The sequence below is a fragment of the Aedes albopictus genome, chromosome 1 (assembly GCF_035046485.1).
Source record: "Aedes albopictus strain Foshan chromosome 1, AalbF5, whole genome shotgun sequence".
NCBI lineage: Eukaryota > Metazoa > Arthropoda > Insecta > Diptera > Culicidae > Aedes > Aedes albopictus.
Window position 1 is genome coordinate 196,549,178 of NC_085136.1, and position 15,126 is coordinate 196,564,303.

The window sequence follows — 15,126 nt, forward strand, 5'->3', positions numbered from 1 at the left end:
TGATGCTCTCAACATTGTAATCATCACCATTTTTGTGAATTCTTCGAAGCATATTCTATGCAACCAGATTGATCCCGAATGCTCATTGCTCTCAATCTTCTTTATTCTATTTTATTTTTCGAAAAAAACTACAGCACTGTAAAGATGGCATCTCGAACATTTAGGGTTAATCGAATTATGAAGTTAGAAATCACACGCTTGATTTTGATAACATTGTTGAAATGGCGAATTTGGTCATCTTCCTGACAGCCATGGTAGGTATGACCGTTCAGAAGGAGCATGGGAGCCTGGAAGTACTATTTTCCTTCACATTTCGGAAAATCTTGAAGTTTAAGGTGTAGTACGATTGATTTGACCGAAATTTTGGGAGTGAGGACATCCGAAACATTTCGGGTGTATCCAGGACGTCATGGTAACCTAGAAGGACTGTTTTCCATCATGTTTCGACATACATCATGTATCATGAAATTTTAGGTGTCGTACGGCTGATTTTGACAATATTTCAGAAATGACCACTTCCCTGCGGCCTTTCGGAATAGTTCGGGTGTGGCCAGACCGATCCCAAGGGTCCATAAGGGCCTAGATGGACTATTTTCCTTCATGTTTCAACAAATCATGAAGTTAGAGGTGCGCACGATTGATTTGACCAACTTTGTAGGAATGGTCATTTTGACCACTTCCCTGCCTGGGGGCATCCGGAATATTCCAGGTATGGCCAGACCGATCACAAGTGGCCATAAGGGCCTAGAATGACTATTTTTTATGTTTTAACATCATGAAGTTTGAGGTGTCGCATGGATGATTTTGACAATGTTTTGGACTTTTCCACTTTTGTCACATTCCTGGGGGCACCCGGAACATTCTGGGTATGGCCAGGTTTTTCCCGAGGGGTCATAAGAGCCTAGAAGGACCCTCCATGTTTTGACAAATCATGAAGTTTGAGGTGCCACACGATTGATTTCACCAACGTTGTGGAAATGGCCATTTTGATCACTTTCCTGGAGGCATCCGGAACATTTCTGGTGTGGCCAGAACCACTCTAAGGGGTCATGGGAACCTAAATGGACTGTTATCCTTCAAGTTTCGACAAATCATGAAGTTTGAGGTGTCACAAGGCTGATTTTGACAATGTTTGAGAAATGACCACTTTCCTGATGGCATCCGGAACATTCCGGGTATGGCCAGACCGGTCCCAAGGGATCATAAGGGCCTAGAAGGACTGTTTTCCTTTATGTTTCAACAAACCATGAAGTTAGAGGTGGCGCACGGCTGATTTTGATAACAATGTAGAAATGACCACTTTTGTCACATCCCTGGGGCACCCGGAACATTCCGGGTATGGCCAGGTCGTTCCCGAGGGGTCATAAGAGCTTAGAAGGACTATTTTCCTTCACGTTTTGACAAATCCTGAAGTTTGAGGTGCCGCACGATTGATTTGACCAACGTTGCGGAAATGGCCAATTTGGCCACTCTCCTGGGGACATCCGGAATATCTCGGGTGTGGCCAGAACCACCCTAAGGGGTCATGGGAGCCTAAAAGGACAATTATCCTTCATGTTTCGACAAATCATTAAGGTTGAGGTGTCACACGGCTGATTTTGACTATGTTTGAGAAATGACCACTTCCCTGAGGGTATACGGAACATTCCGGGTATGGCCAGACCGGCCCCAAGAGGCCATAAGGGCCTAGAAGGGCTATTTTCCTTTAGGTTTCAACAAATCATGAAGTTAGAGGTGTCGCACGGTTGATTTTGATAACATTGTGGAAATGGCCAATTTTGTCACATTCCTGGGGGCACCCGGAACATTCCGGGTATGGCCAGACCGTTCCCGAGGAGTCTTAGGAGTGTGGAAGGACTATTTTCTTTCATGTTTCGACAAATCATGAAGTTTGAGGTGCCGCATGAATGATTCTGACAATGTTGCTAGAATGTCCACTTTGGCCACATCCCTGGGGGCACCCGGGACATATCCGGTTCATGAGACTGCTTGATTGTGTCATTTCAAGTCAATGGTTCCTTGCAGTAATAAAGTTTATGTATTCCTGGCGTATAATATGTGCAAATTTCCAAAATAACTATAGATTCAGAGTAAAATGCATTAATGTGTCATTTCCCGGCCGGTCATGACCCCAACGGAATCTGGAATAACTCCGGAACGGATGGGTGAACCGGTTCCGTATAGTAGTCCTTGACAATTTGGACAAACCTGGAGCGAATGCAATTGACTTCAAAAAAATCGGTTGGGAAATGCCTTTTTCATAGCTGATTCAAGATTCGAAAATCATCCGAAATAGACGTTGGGTACGCGAAGGTTAAAACAGTTCGCAATCTTTTACTTTCGGTTTCTGTAGCATTTTTTTGGATTTCAGGAATAGTATGTTGTAGGCCTAATGATCCTCATCCACCGTGGTGGACTTGCTACGTTATGTAGGCAAAGCTTCCGGTTGAGTAGCATTTCATATTCGCTTAAAACCTTTCCAATAAGGAGGCCGTAGGCGATAAAATCGCAAAGGTGCATTTTGCACCGAGTCCTTCCGTAGCAAAACGCCTAAATTGTGCTTGAGCCAAATGTCAGCTAGAGAGCAATCGACAAAGTGAGCAGTAGATATCTTAGTCACAAGAGATGATATAAAGCTACTCAAATATTCATAAGGACTGATTCCGACGCTAGCACAAACACTGTCAAGTTGTCAATAAACCGACAATGACAAATACGCGGTGCTTCGCCGACGATGACTGCAGGCAGCCTAAGTTTTGCGGTGCGTTGTCCCATATGTCGGTTACGAGTGGAACTCAGCTTTTTTATGGTCTGATGACTGCCAGAAATCTAGAGCACGTCGCCCGGAGTGACATGATATAGAGACGTCATATTTGTATACAATAACTTTTATTGCAGTGCAGTAATTGAGCACTCGTCACGCCGCGTTCCATTCTTCGCTGAAAATAATTTCGCCGTCTGTATGCTTCTCAGCTCTCACAACATTTCCCATTTCGTGGCGAAGCCAAACGTTTAGCTGATATTGAACCTTTAGCCGTAGTTAAAAGCACTGCCGCCGCCGCACGCACTTGCAGGCTAAATGGGCATAATGAACTTGAAAAGCTAATATTTCCGGGCCGATTATGAAGTATTCAACGATTGTTAGCCTGCTCGCCACAGAGATAGCGTAACGTAGCAGAGTGTGGGAGACAGTCGATCGTGAAAACAGAGCGCGGGAAAATATAAACGAAGCAACGACGGGTAGTGAACCTAGCACCGTTTAAGCCTCCTTATAAGTAAGCTTTGCACGTGCGACCTAGGAAATAGAGGTATTCGACATTGACACATGAAATATTACTTGGTCGCATGTGAACTACGGTACAGCACGTAAGGCGCCGTTGATAAAGTACGTAGACTGTTATTACTGGGGTATCATTCAACATTTCTTCTAGTCTCGTTTCAGAGGGCGAGTAATGCCATGGCGCTTAAGCCTAGGCTCTGAAGCCAGGCCACTAGGAAAAATACATGTTGTAGATAAAAATAGAATTCGAACTTCAGTTTACCCAAGTAACCAATAGCACGTTATTTGGCCTTTTTGAACTTATAGGGCTACTACTCGTCCATTACAGAGCATTTAAGTTCTACAGTAGCATGCAAGGCGATAAAAAACTATCCTGGAAATATTCTTGAAATTTCAAGAGTTTTATGAACCCTAGTTTTGGGCCGTTATAGTTTTCAGCTTTAAATCACTGTATAACAGTGATCCATTTTAAAGGGATGTCTCCAGGAACTATATGCTGTAACTTTTCATATAGTGCATCAAAAATTCTCAAATTTTGATTGTTTGTTCACCTATTATTGTGCATGATTGGTACAAATTTGAGCTCGATTGGTTAATCGTTCGGGAAGTAAGAACCGTTCTGGTAAAGCACTTTTTTTAGACAACCAATTTTTGAACTGTCATATCTCGGAAACCAGTGAACCGAGTTGAATGAAATTTTTAACATTTATCAACAATATATTAATACTTGATACAACGCTATAAAATGTAATATTTTCGCACGATGAATACAGTTATACCGGTTTGACATTTTGACCCATATAAAGGAAAATAAGTCAAATTTCAAATATCATACAAAAATACTAAATGTGTTATTCTTTCAATCCAAATAGGCTCTTATATATCTTATCAGAGATATCTTCAGAACAGAAGCAGAAAATCTTTGGATATCAACACTAAAATTTAATGACATTGATGTAAAAAATTTACATTTTTTCAAGAAAGATCCAAAAAGTTTCAATCCACGATAACTTTTTTCAACGTTCAAAAAGTACCTATGTTTTAATGACATGAGAAACATCAATGCATTGTTGATAAACGTTCAAAAGTTCATTAAATTCGGTTCGCTGGTTTCCGAGATGTGACAGTTCAAAACTAAGTTGTCTAAAAAATAGTGTTTTGCGAGAACGATTCTAGCTAGGCGAAAGATTAACCAATCGAGCTCAAAATTGCACCAATGATGCTCACATAGTAGGTAAACAAACAGTCAAAATTTGAGAATTTTTGATGCACTCTATGAAAAGTTACAGCGTTCTGAACTTTTTCGTTAGAAAAAAAATGCCTATCCCAAACATTTTGGCCACCCCCTGTATAACTATAGAGCAGAGCAACAAGCAACAAAGAAGGCGCGGTAATTAAGCCTGGAACACATAGCGTCCGTTCCGTCGAGGTTTGCGTTTTTTTTTTACAGTTTTCCCATAGGAAATGTGTCAACTTTACTCTTTATCCCAACCGGTAACAGCCAATGACATGATATCGAAAATGTTTATTGATGACAAAACAGAAGTAAAATTTGTTGCGTGAATAATCAATAATTACTAACCCAAAAGCGAAACTTTTTGATGATGGATCTTTAACAGCGTTGCAGTGTGAAGTTACCTCTCAAAAATCGCAATGGAAGGCTTAAGGCTCAATTGAGAATGGCAAATGTTCCAGAGCTAAAAAAGCACTTTTTCCCAAAATGATCAACAAATCGAAAAAAATAAGAATGTCCGATTGTTTATTTAGTCAATTATGACAATCGGACACGCTGGTTTTGTTTGCTTTTTCTTCATTCTGGAGAAAAGTGCTTTTTCAGTTTTGGATAACATGCGATTCTTATTTGAGCCTTAAGAATCTCTAAACTCGTGGAGAACGATCTTCATCCCATTCTGTTCAAGTTGGGACAAACCTATGTCGCATTGGATGAATTGTCGCAACAAATACAGGTTGCGACATTGTCATTATTGTTGCGCGATGGTTGAATTTTGTTTCAGTGCTTTAGAGTGAACATGATTAATTTTAGAGGGCTTTTTATGTAGCGAGAAAGAATAATGTCATAAGCGTAATTTCTAGTTCTAAGATCCAGGAAAGTATCATTGCCCTGAAACGTATCCGAATCTTCAGATTTCTAAAGCTTCCTTGTGGGTTGTGTAACGTTACTGTTCATAGCAAATTAGTTGCTGTTTCGGCTATTGATTGCATTAACCTTTTGGAGCCGATTTTTTTCGCCGCTGTCGACGCAACCTCGCTGGTGTCGAACACGTTTGTTATGCTCGGTTTCATCGCGGGGGTCATATATGACCCCTCCGGCTCCAAAGGGTTAAATGATTTCCAAGACATTTTGGATAATCAATAATATTTAGAAAGTGCTTGAAATTTGGTAAACATGGTTGCTCATGGACATATTTCAATGTAGCACAAGAGACTACAGATGCAAGTGTACACGTGAAGTTCTGGAATTCCATGGAAAATTTAATGACCTTGATTAATCCAAATGAGTCTTGGAATGGCATTCAAAATTCCAAGACGTCCATTTATCTAGGGTGGCGAACCACATGGGCAGCGGCCGGTATTTTGGGCACTCTTCGATATAACTCAGTCAATTCCAAACCACTTGGAATTTTGTACACGTATCTTATAGCGTTCCAAATTTGTGTCAATTGGTTCAGAATTGGCTGAGTTATAGCAGAAAAGTGCCCAAAATAGGACCCCTGCCGAGATGGTTCCACTTCCCTATTTAATTGTGTAACGAAAACGAACCAAGAGTTCTGTAACAGTCTGAAAAGAACATCAAATGATAAAATGAAAGATCGAGTAAATTGAATATTGATGGCAGTGTATTATTATTTAGTGCAGCAAAAAAAAAAACAATTAGGGTGTTTGATCCTATTCTCGGCACTACAGGTAAACAAAATTGAAACGACCGTTTTCGTCCACTTCTTCCATCTAAATCAGATACCTTATTGCGTAAACTTGTTGGGAACAGTGATTGTTCTGAAGATTTTCTGCCGGAAAGTTGATTTTGAACGAGTTTACTGCACCCAACCCAGCGCCAATTCCCGGAACCAGTGCCGAACTTCCAACAAAATCCAGCGGAAAATCACTTCGGCACCCATCATGTGCTGACGAAGTCACTCGTCTGCGTGTAATAGTTATTTTGAGCACCTGTGCAGCTTCAGAGTGAACGCGTAGCTCTGTGACTGTGGATCCCGTTGCGGAAACGCAACAGAAGATGATTGCCTACGGAAGTGTGTTGGAAAATATGCGGCAAGTTATATTTTGATTTGTTTTTCCCAAGTAGTTCGAAACCCTATTACATGTTTAGATGTGAAGATCTACTCTTAGCTCTGAACTATCTATTACTCTTTAAGTAGGTCCAGTAATAACAATTGAATATGTAACGGTATTCTTCATACTAGACTACACTTATCAGTGTAGATCTGAAGTTCTGTTCCTCGGTGTAGTTTGGTTTGTTTGGAATTTCCCAAAATAATTTTGGATCGTTCAATTCGCGTAGTAGATGTGACTACTGTTACGAGTGTAGATATGAAATTCATCGGAGCTACAGCCGTTACAGTAGATTTTTTCACTATGAACTGAAACACTACGTATCCAACTACATAGATTAAAGTCCAGAACGGTTTGAACGACTCTGAATGTCTTAAAACTATATAATTAGTTTTCAAGTAGATCCAGTAAAAATAATTAATTACGCAAAATTCAGGGTTGTTACGAGAAGCGTGGAAAAAAATCCGCGCCAAATCCGCGCGAGCAAAATTTGAATCCGCGCCAAATCCGCGCGATTGTAAAAATTAATTCGCGCCAAATCCGCGAGAATGTAAAAGTAAAGTTTTATTTTTATACATTAAAACGTATATGCACTTCCAACAGACATAACTATTTGGGATGGGAACTGAACTGTTGATTTGTAAATTAACGCAGTTCGTCTTAAATATTCTAAACTTTCTGCAATTAGAAGACGTATGCCAGAACTTTATTTCATGTGTTTATTCAGTAATATTTCTTCAAGAAATTTTAGCTAAATCACAGCAGCTGTCTACAGAGCGTTCTTGGATAAATCTGTCTGAACCCGTCATCCAGAAAAATATAATAAAATATTCGGTAAGAAATTTCTAGCAAAGAAAACATTGGAAAATTTAAATAAAAACTATCAAAAAATGTATGGAGGTATCCTTTAAAAAAACCCTTGAACTAACATGAATTATCATAATTGAATTTTATTGGCTTTTCTCGGTGAACTTAATACTACTCAAAGAAGGAGGGAGTAACGAAAGTAATGAAAGAAACGGTGGATAGAATCGCAAGTGCGCGACGAGAGAAATTGAATAGAAGTTGAAAATTAACAGAAGTTCACCGAGAAAAGCCAATAAAATTCAATTATGATAAAGCCATGCGGTGATTAAACCTAGAAACTAACATGAATTAGACGGGAGGAATTGCTGAAGTTTTTAAATATAATATCTGATGCAAACTTTTTCGAAGAATTCTTAAAATAATGAGCATGAATTGGAGTAGGGTATTTTGAGAGTAGTTCGTAGAAATCAAATTTGAGACATTTTTAGAATCTGAGAAAGAAACTGAAAGATAATGTCGCAATTTTATAAAGATTTTCTAGCTCATTTAAAATTCCTTTAGGATTTTTTTTTATTCTTAATCACTTAACCTAATTTACAGCTCTTTTGTCCACTAGGTCACCACGTGAGCGATTTCAATTGACAGCTGCACTTACATTTTTGTACAGTGCCTAGATGTATGCTATTTAACATTATCGAACAGGTTTCCTTTCTGTTGCTTTCACTTTTCTATTCTATATATGGTAGAATGATGAGCACAAGGATGATGATGGATGGCCTTTGTTGTTCCTTTCCAGTCCGATTGAGGGTCCATTATGAGTAGCAGTTCGCCGATGTCCAGGTTTCCGGGTCCGTTTGAGCCATGGGGCTCAGAACAGGGTCAGTGTCAGCCACTCTCGGGGAAAGAGCAACTGACGAAAAATTGCAAGTGCCGGGGTTGGGAATCAAACCCATGACCATCCGCATATGAAGCGAATTTTTCCAGTTATTTATCCATGCATTCCTTCAAAGATTCCCCAGGGGTTTTCTTCAAAGTTTTCACTGTTAATTCACACATTTCTTTCATGGTGCCTCGACAGATTTTTCTAAAATTAACTAAGGATTTCTACTAGAAATGCCTCTAGAACAATGTGGTGGACCATTCCAACGTTAAATCTATTTTTACGGAAGCTCTTCAAGTGGCTTCTGGTGGATAGATTATTCCAGCCATGGATTCCTAATTCCTAATTATTTTGAATGAAATTCCTAGAAAGAAATGTCTTTTTTTAATTTTAATTTTTGGGATACTTATATTTAAAAGATCAATCGTACCACCCATGCGCGTAACTACAGCGCATTTGTCCCGCTTATTATGCACTACAGCCAGTGAGAATGACTTGAATGACTGAAGTTTGGGGGCTATATACGTTGTCGTTACGCGTATGATCATATCCGTAATGGAAATCTTGGAGAAACTGTTGCAGAATTTGTCCGAAGAAATATTTTATAAAGAATTCTAGTAATTCAGAAGCGCTTTACCTGACAATTCAACTAAAAATTCTTATAGTTTTGTCAGATTTTATAGAAAATTTTCAGTCATCAAGAAACAAATCAATTGAGGATTTTGAGATGAATGCATTACCGTCTACCCCCGTTGGTTTGAACGATACCTCATGCAAACCAACGGGGTTCGTTTTTTTAGTTTGAACTTCTAGTAACCCTGTGAACATCGAAAAACACACTGATGGTAACCGTTTTTGTTGTTTTGTTTTGATTCTGCGTTCCGTTTCACTCCGTTCCACAAGCAGAATGACGTTTGAACCATTTCTAGTTTGAACGATGTGCAGATTAGAGGGGGTCAAATTAAAAAGTGTTCAGATTAGATAAGGTCAAACCAACGGGGGTAGACGGTAACACAAAAAAGAAAAAAATATGAAAGTTTATTCATAAATATCTTAATCTTAGAGGAACTCCGAGATACTCCCTGAAGAAGACCCATGATAATTTCATGGATTTTGTTATGGAATTTCTAAGAAGTATTCGGGGTAGAGCTCGAACTTTTATTCTTGTCAAACCCATAGATATTATATGTTATGTCAGATGACCATTTATAAAGGTAAAATAATGCGAGCATGTTTTACTTGAATAGGTGTGTTGTAAAAACTAATAATATAAAATGAAGTTTATTACTACGACAATAAAGCACATAAATGTAACTAAGCTGGTTCGACTAGTTCGAAGCTTTCTAGATCAATTTCATTTTGAATTATTACTAAACATATTGCCAAAGATCCAAAGGCTCTAGGATTCATATCAACGGGAATTGAAGTTATTTCAAGTACTAAAATGGCTCAACACTCAGTATTATCACACGCAAGATACCCAGAGCAAGGTGCGTCAAAGAGATTCGTCAATCGCTTATTGGTAGATAAAAAGAAGACAATCTCATATAACAAAACTATGTAGCAAATCAGAGTAAAATCATGTACACTCAATAAAATTTGCATGGCGGAACCAATTCCGCGCCAAAAATCCGCGAAATCCGCGAAATTCGCGAAATCCGCGCTGTTGTAACAACCCTGAAAATTACCCTTCACAGCGGATACGACTACTACTATGAGTATAGACTTGAAATTTTAAACGAACAAAATTACTTATTTCTTTAGATTTCAAACACGGATCTAAAGAACTGTCAACTTATGGTATTGCTGAAAAAACTCAAATTTGAGTAGCTCAATGGTTTCGTGTAGTAAGTTTCAAGACGCCAAACTGCCTGCTCATCATTTTTCCTTTCGATTTGCGCTTCTGCCGCTGTCAAGTGTTGTTGTTTTCCACCTTTCAAACTTTGCGTGTCATTACGGAGACCAATTCGACGAAACACACAAAAAAATACGACCCGAAGAAACGAAACAATTCGGGTTATGCAAAAATTAGGGCTTTGCTAAGGCCATGCAATCCAACGAAAGTGGTGGCCGTAGTAGCTCGTTAAAGGTGTAGATACACTTTCAGAGCGGCGAAAGGTTTGTATATGCATGCAGTCAGTCAACGCATGCACTAGGTACACACACTTACGTTGGAATGCCATAACCGGCCTGGCCTGGCCAGGCGGGAATGACAGTTGCTGCTTTCGCGACTGACTCCGCTGATGGCGATTTGGGTTTCCTTTCGGTGCCTTTCATTGGCAAATTACAACCATTGTTGGCGTCGCTCAACTGCCAAAGTTGCTACACTAAATAAGCGTAACAGGTCTCTTTCTCCGGGGTTCAACCGTGCGAAACTTGCTGTCGCTCGCTGCTCCAATTCGTCCATTATTTTTGGCGAGCGTGTGGGTAGAGCGGGACGAAATAAAAGTTGAAAAAAAAAACTTCGATTATCTAAATCGGAGATTAATGTTTCGACCAGTTGTGCAGTAGTGAATGTTGTAATTTAGCTGTGAGTTGGACCAGTTTCGGGAAAAGAAAAAACAATACCAAGAACAATACACTTGGACACAGTGACAAAGACAAAAATAAACCCCAATGCAATGTGTCTATGCATTTAGCAGCAAAAATTGATCAACTTCAACATTGGCATTTTAAAGATGGTAATTGAAATCATGTTTATTATACAGTTGGGTCTTCTATAAGACGCTGTCATCAACTTTGTGCGATTAGGGTCTAGTACATCTTCTTCTTGAATGAAGTAAACCGGTTGAAGAACCACCTGGAAATTACGGCGAGTGTAAAATAATTTCAACGTCTCATAGCGGATCTGTTTATTTTGTTTTACCCTAGTTCGGGTCAATATGACCCAGGCAGGCACGCAGAACGTGCACTACGCCATCGTGGTGTGAAAAATCTTACATCTTAGAAAGATTAAGGCGAAACTGGAAGTATTTCCTCATTTTTTTGGTTTTTGATTTTTAATTAAATAACGAAGCGATATCTTCAAAATCGGGTTTCGTGCACATGTAGAGTATGGATTAAGGTATCTCCTGATTTTTTTCCTGGTGGAAAATGTTTTCCATTTTTGCAGGAACCATTTGGAATTTTGTTCAAAAATGGTTTCTGAAAAAAACTAAAAACATTTTCCACCTGGAAAAAAAATCAGGAGATACCTTGATCCATACTCTACATGTGCACGAAAACCGATTCTGATGATATTGCTTCGTTATTTTATAAAAAATTAAAAACCAAAAAGTGAGGAAATGGATCCAGTTTTGCCTTAAGTATGAAATCTATCTAACTATACATACACAGATCAAGGTTTTTTTTGGTTCAATTTCGGGTCCTAAGTGACTGTACAAAGTTTGAGCGCGATCTGTGATACTTTTTGCGCATCGTGATTGAAATTTGTTTAGAATTTTATATGGGAAAACTTACTTTTTGCATTTCCCTTATGAAACAATAAAATTATTCAGAAAGTATGTAACCGATTATGTAGAAGTTTAGCGTCAGATGTCATGAATAACTTTGCCGAAGACCGCAAAACAATCCGAGGCTTGTGACAAAAGTTATAACCGGAATTACCAATACTATATCTTTTTTCTTATGCACCGGATCGCTTTGCGATCTTCGACAAAGTTGTTTGACATACCCTGGGCTACGCTTTTACATTAGCGGTTATAATAATACGAAAAAAGTGTGTTTCCCTATGTAAAACCCCATGCAAACTTCAATCGCGATGCCCAAAATGTAGGCTAAACCAATCAAGCCCAAACTTTGCACAGTTTTTTAGGACTTCAAAGAGCATCTGAAAAACATTAATCTGATTGAATCTGACTAATTTAAAATAAAAAATCCATACAACGTTGACCCACCTTAATATGTATAAATAAATTTCTGACTTTTTGTTTATCTGTCTGACCGTAGTACACTAGGAAACTACTAAACCAATCGGCGCGAATAACAAGTTAATAACTACGAAATCAAATAACCTGTTTTTATATCTTGTTTTGTTATTATTAAATTATCCAGGCATAACTTTTCCATAACAAATTTTGCTGGACAATCTCATATTGTTATACAGGTAATCTTCGATATAACGTACCCTCGATATAGCGTACCCTCGATATAGCGAATTCGATATAACGTACATTTTGCTTCGATATAACGTACAACATTGATTTTTTTTTATTTTTCCCAGGAATAGCCCTTAGATAAACTACGAAATCACTCAAATCAATATTTTGTTGCAGCATTAGCCTTGTTACCCAGAATAAGCGCAATTTGGGAGAAAATTTAGTGTACGTTATATCGAAGCAAAATGTACGTTATATCGAAGCACAAAAAACGAAATGACTTTTTCGTGAAAACTCAAGTTTTTCATTATTGGTTTTGTGAATTTCACCGAAATCATTATTTGGGATTAATTTCACGTCGAATACATCAATACTAAAATAAAAAATATTGAATTTTTCTCTGCTTCGATATAACGTACACTTCTATATAACGTACAAAGAGAAAACTTTTTTGTACGTTATATCGAAGAGTACCTGTAATCAAGCTATTGATATACATTGGCTAAATAACATTTAAATAACATGTTTTGTTGAAGTACAAGTTTAGTTATTGTTGTACTATTTATCAACTTATCAGCAATAGCACAACAGTAACAAGTTTTGAAATCACAGCAAAAATTCGACAGTTATGACCTATCCCTTTGTGTTGTTCCATTTTTGTATTCAGTTAAAAAGGAAATTCCTGAACGACTCTTTTTAAGAATTCCTTAAATAATTTTCGGATAAGCACTTGGGAAGTTCTGGGAGAACCTTTCGATAAATCCCTGGAGAAGTCTTTAAGAGAACTACTGGCGCAGTTTTCTTAGAAATTCCGAAGTTAATTCTTCTGAGCAATTATTAGGATTCTTGGCAGAATCTTTTGAAAAACTCCTGAGAATCCTTCGGAAAAACTCATGGTGAAATCCTCAAAGAAATTTTCAGAGAAATCTTAAGATGAACTTCAGGACTAACAATCACAGGAAATTCTGAAGAAAGCCTTGAATGGATTCTATGCAGGATTATGGAGGAATTTCTAGAAGAGTCTTTAAAAACCCATGAAAGATTCCGCCAAAGAACTCTCGGAGAAATTTCAGGAAGATTTTTGGAGTCATTTATGGAAAAGTTTATGACCAAATCAGTCGACAATATTTTGGAAGAATTTTATGACAAAGTCATTTGATAAACACGAAAGAAGTTTTTAACGGAATCCTTAGAGAAATGAATAGAGGAATTTAGGAAAAAAATATTGCAAGCATTTCTGGTGAAAGTTCTGTAGGAATCATCAGATGAAGTTCAGGAGAAATTATAGCAAAATTTTTGGAGGAGTTCTTGTAGAATCCAGGAGGAATATTCGACATAACTCTTGAATCCAGGAAAAAATCTAAGGAATTAAAACAATCTTTCCAGGAAAATGATAATAATCTGTACAATATTACCAATATCCCAAAAATTGTCTGCAAAACTGTTCAGCATTGTAAAAATTCTTCACTTTCTATGCTGAAAAAAAAAACAAAGGTCACACGTGCTCCGAAAATAATTAAAGTATTACAGTTTATAAATTACAGGTGGAAATCGAAGCTTGTCGTATTTGATAATATAGAAATTACTAAAGTTCGATTATCTTGCGACTTCAAATCTCTTAGAATGAATTAAAAGCTGAATATAGTATTTTTCGATCATTTGAAAATATTTCTTACGTCAGAGTGATGAACCTCTTGTTTTTGGCGGGTTTGTGAGACAAAGCGAATAATTTTATATAATAAGTATTATAACTTATTTAGTAACGAGTTTGATATCATAGCAAATTCTGCTCTTCAATTATTATCAATAACATATTAATATAAAAATTTGTTATTGAAATATTTTCCGAATTCACTGTTATTAAGTTGTTATTGAAACTAACAAAATAAGTTATTGAAATGGTTTTCCAGGAACATTTATTTGTTATGGAATTTGTTATTTTGCCGCTTATGACAGACAAGTTTATTACACAATATGTTATGGTAATAACTTAAAAATAATCGATTTTATTATTCAGCTATTTTGCCTAAATAACACAGCTTCTTATGCTGTTGTTATTCCCTTCTGCTCGGGGAGTTGTTGAAAGTCGGAGAAAGTTCCTAACATGGTAAAAGATTCCTCTCTTTGTTGGTTTGGGTCTCCCATACAAATCAATTTACGAGGCCTACGCTATGAAGCTGTATGTAAAAAAACCTCAGTAGGAAGGCCGTACTACATTTTCCGGGACCATGACAAGCGAGGTTTTTTTGGAAGTGTTGTAAAGCACCGTCCACAAATTACGTAACGTTCTAGGAGGAGGGGGAAGTGCGGCCGAGCGTTATGACCTATACAAACTATTTGGTGTTGTCATGCAAAAAAGTGTGACGGAGAGGTGAGGGGCGTCAAAAATAGATGATTTTAGCGTTACGTAATAAATGGATGCTGCCTAACTGTAGAGCACATCAACTATACTGTGACTGTGTTGAAAGATAGATTGTCAACTTGTGACGTAAGCTTATGCCGATGTTATATTGACAGTGACGACATCGTATTGGTGGGATTGGGATGTCATTCCCATATCGTTATCGGGCAGATGTCCTTTACATACCTGAAATATAAAGAGAAAAAATATGGTTAGAGTGTTTCATAATTGCAGTTACATGAGTCATAGCAAATTAATTGATGGCGTATGTTGTCTATACCTATGATGCGCAGCTATTCTATTAGAAGAGTTAAATTGAAATGCATTCTTTGTTTTTATTTCATTTAACATG

General features: G+C 37.8%; 2 protein-coding genes across 3 annotated transcripts in view; both read right to left on the bottom strand.

The window, feature by feature from the left end:
* LOC134285420 (uncharacterized) overlaps positions 1-15,126 on the bottom strand; it is a 446,116-nt gene that overhangs the window by 27,650 nt on the left and 403,340 nt on the right. The window lies entirely within an intron of this gene.
* LOC134285416 (dual specificity testis-specific protein kinase 1-like) overlaps positions 14,806-15,126 on the bottom strand; it is a 171,195-nt gene continuing 170,874 nt past the window's right edge. Inside the window, exon 3 of the mRNA XM_062846084.1 lies at positions 14,806-14,960. Within this exon, the coding sequence (XP_062702068.1) occupies positions 14,868-14,960 (93 nt within the window). The 3' untranslated portion in view covers positions 14,806-14,867. The remainder of the gene's footprint in view (positions 14,961-15,126) is intronic.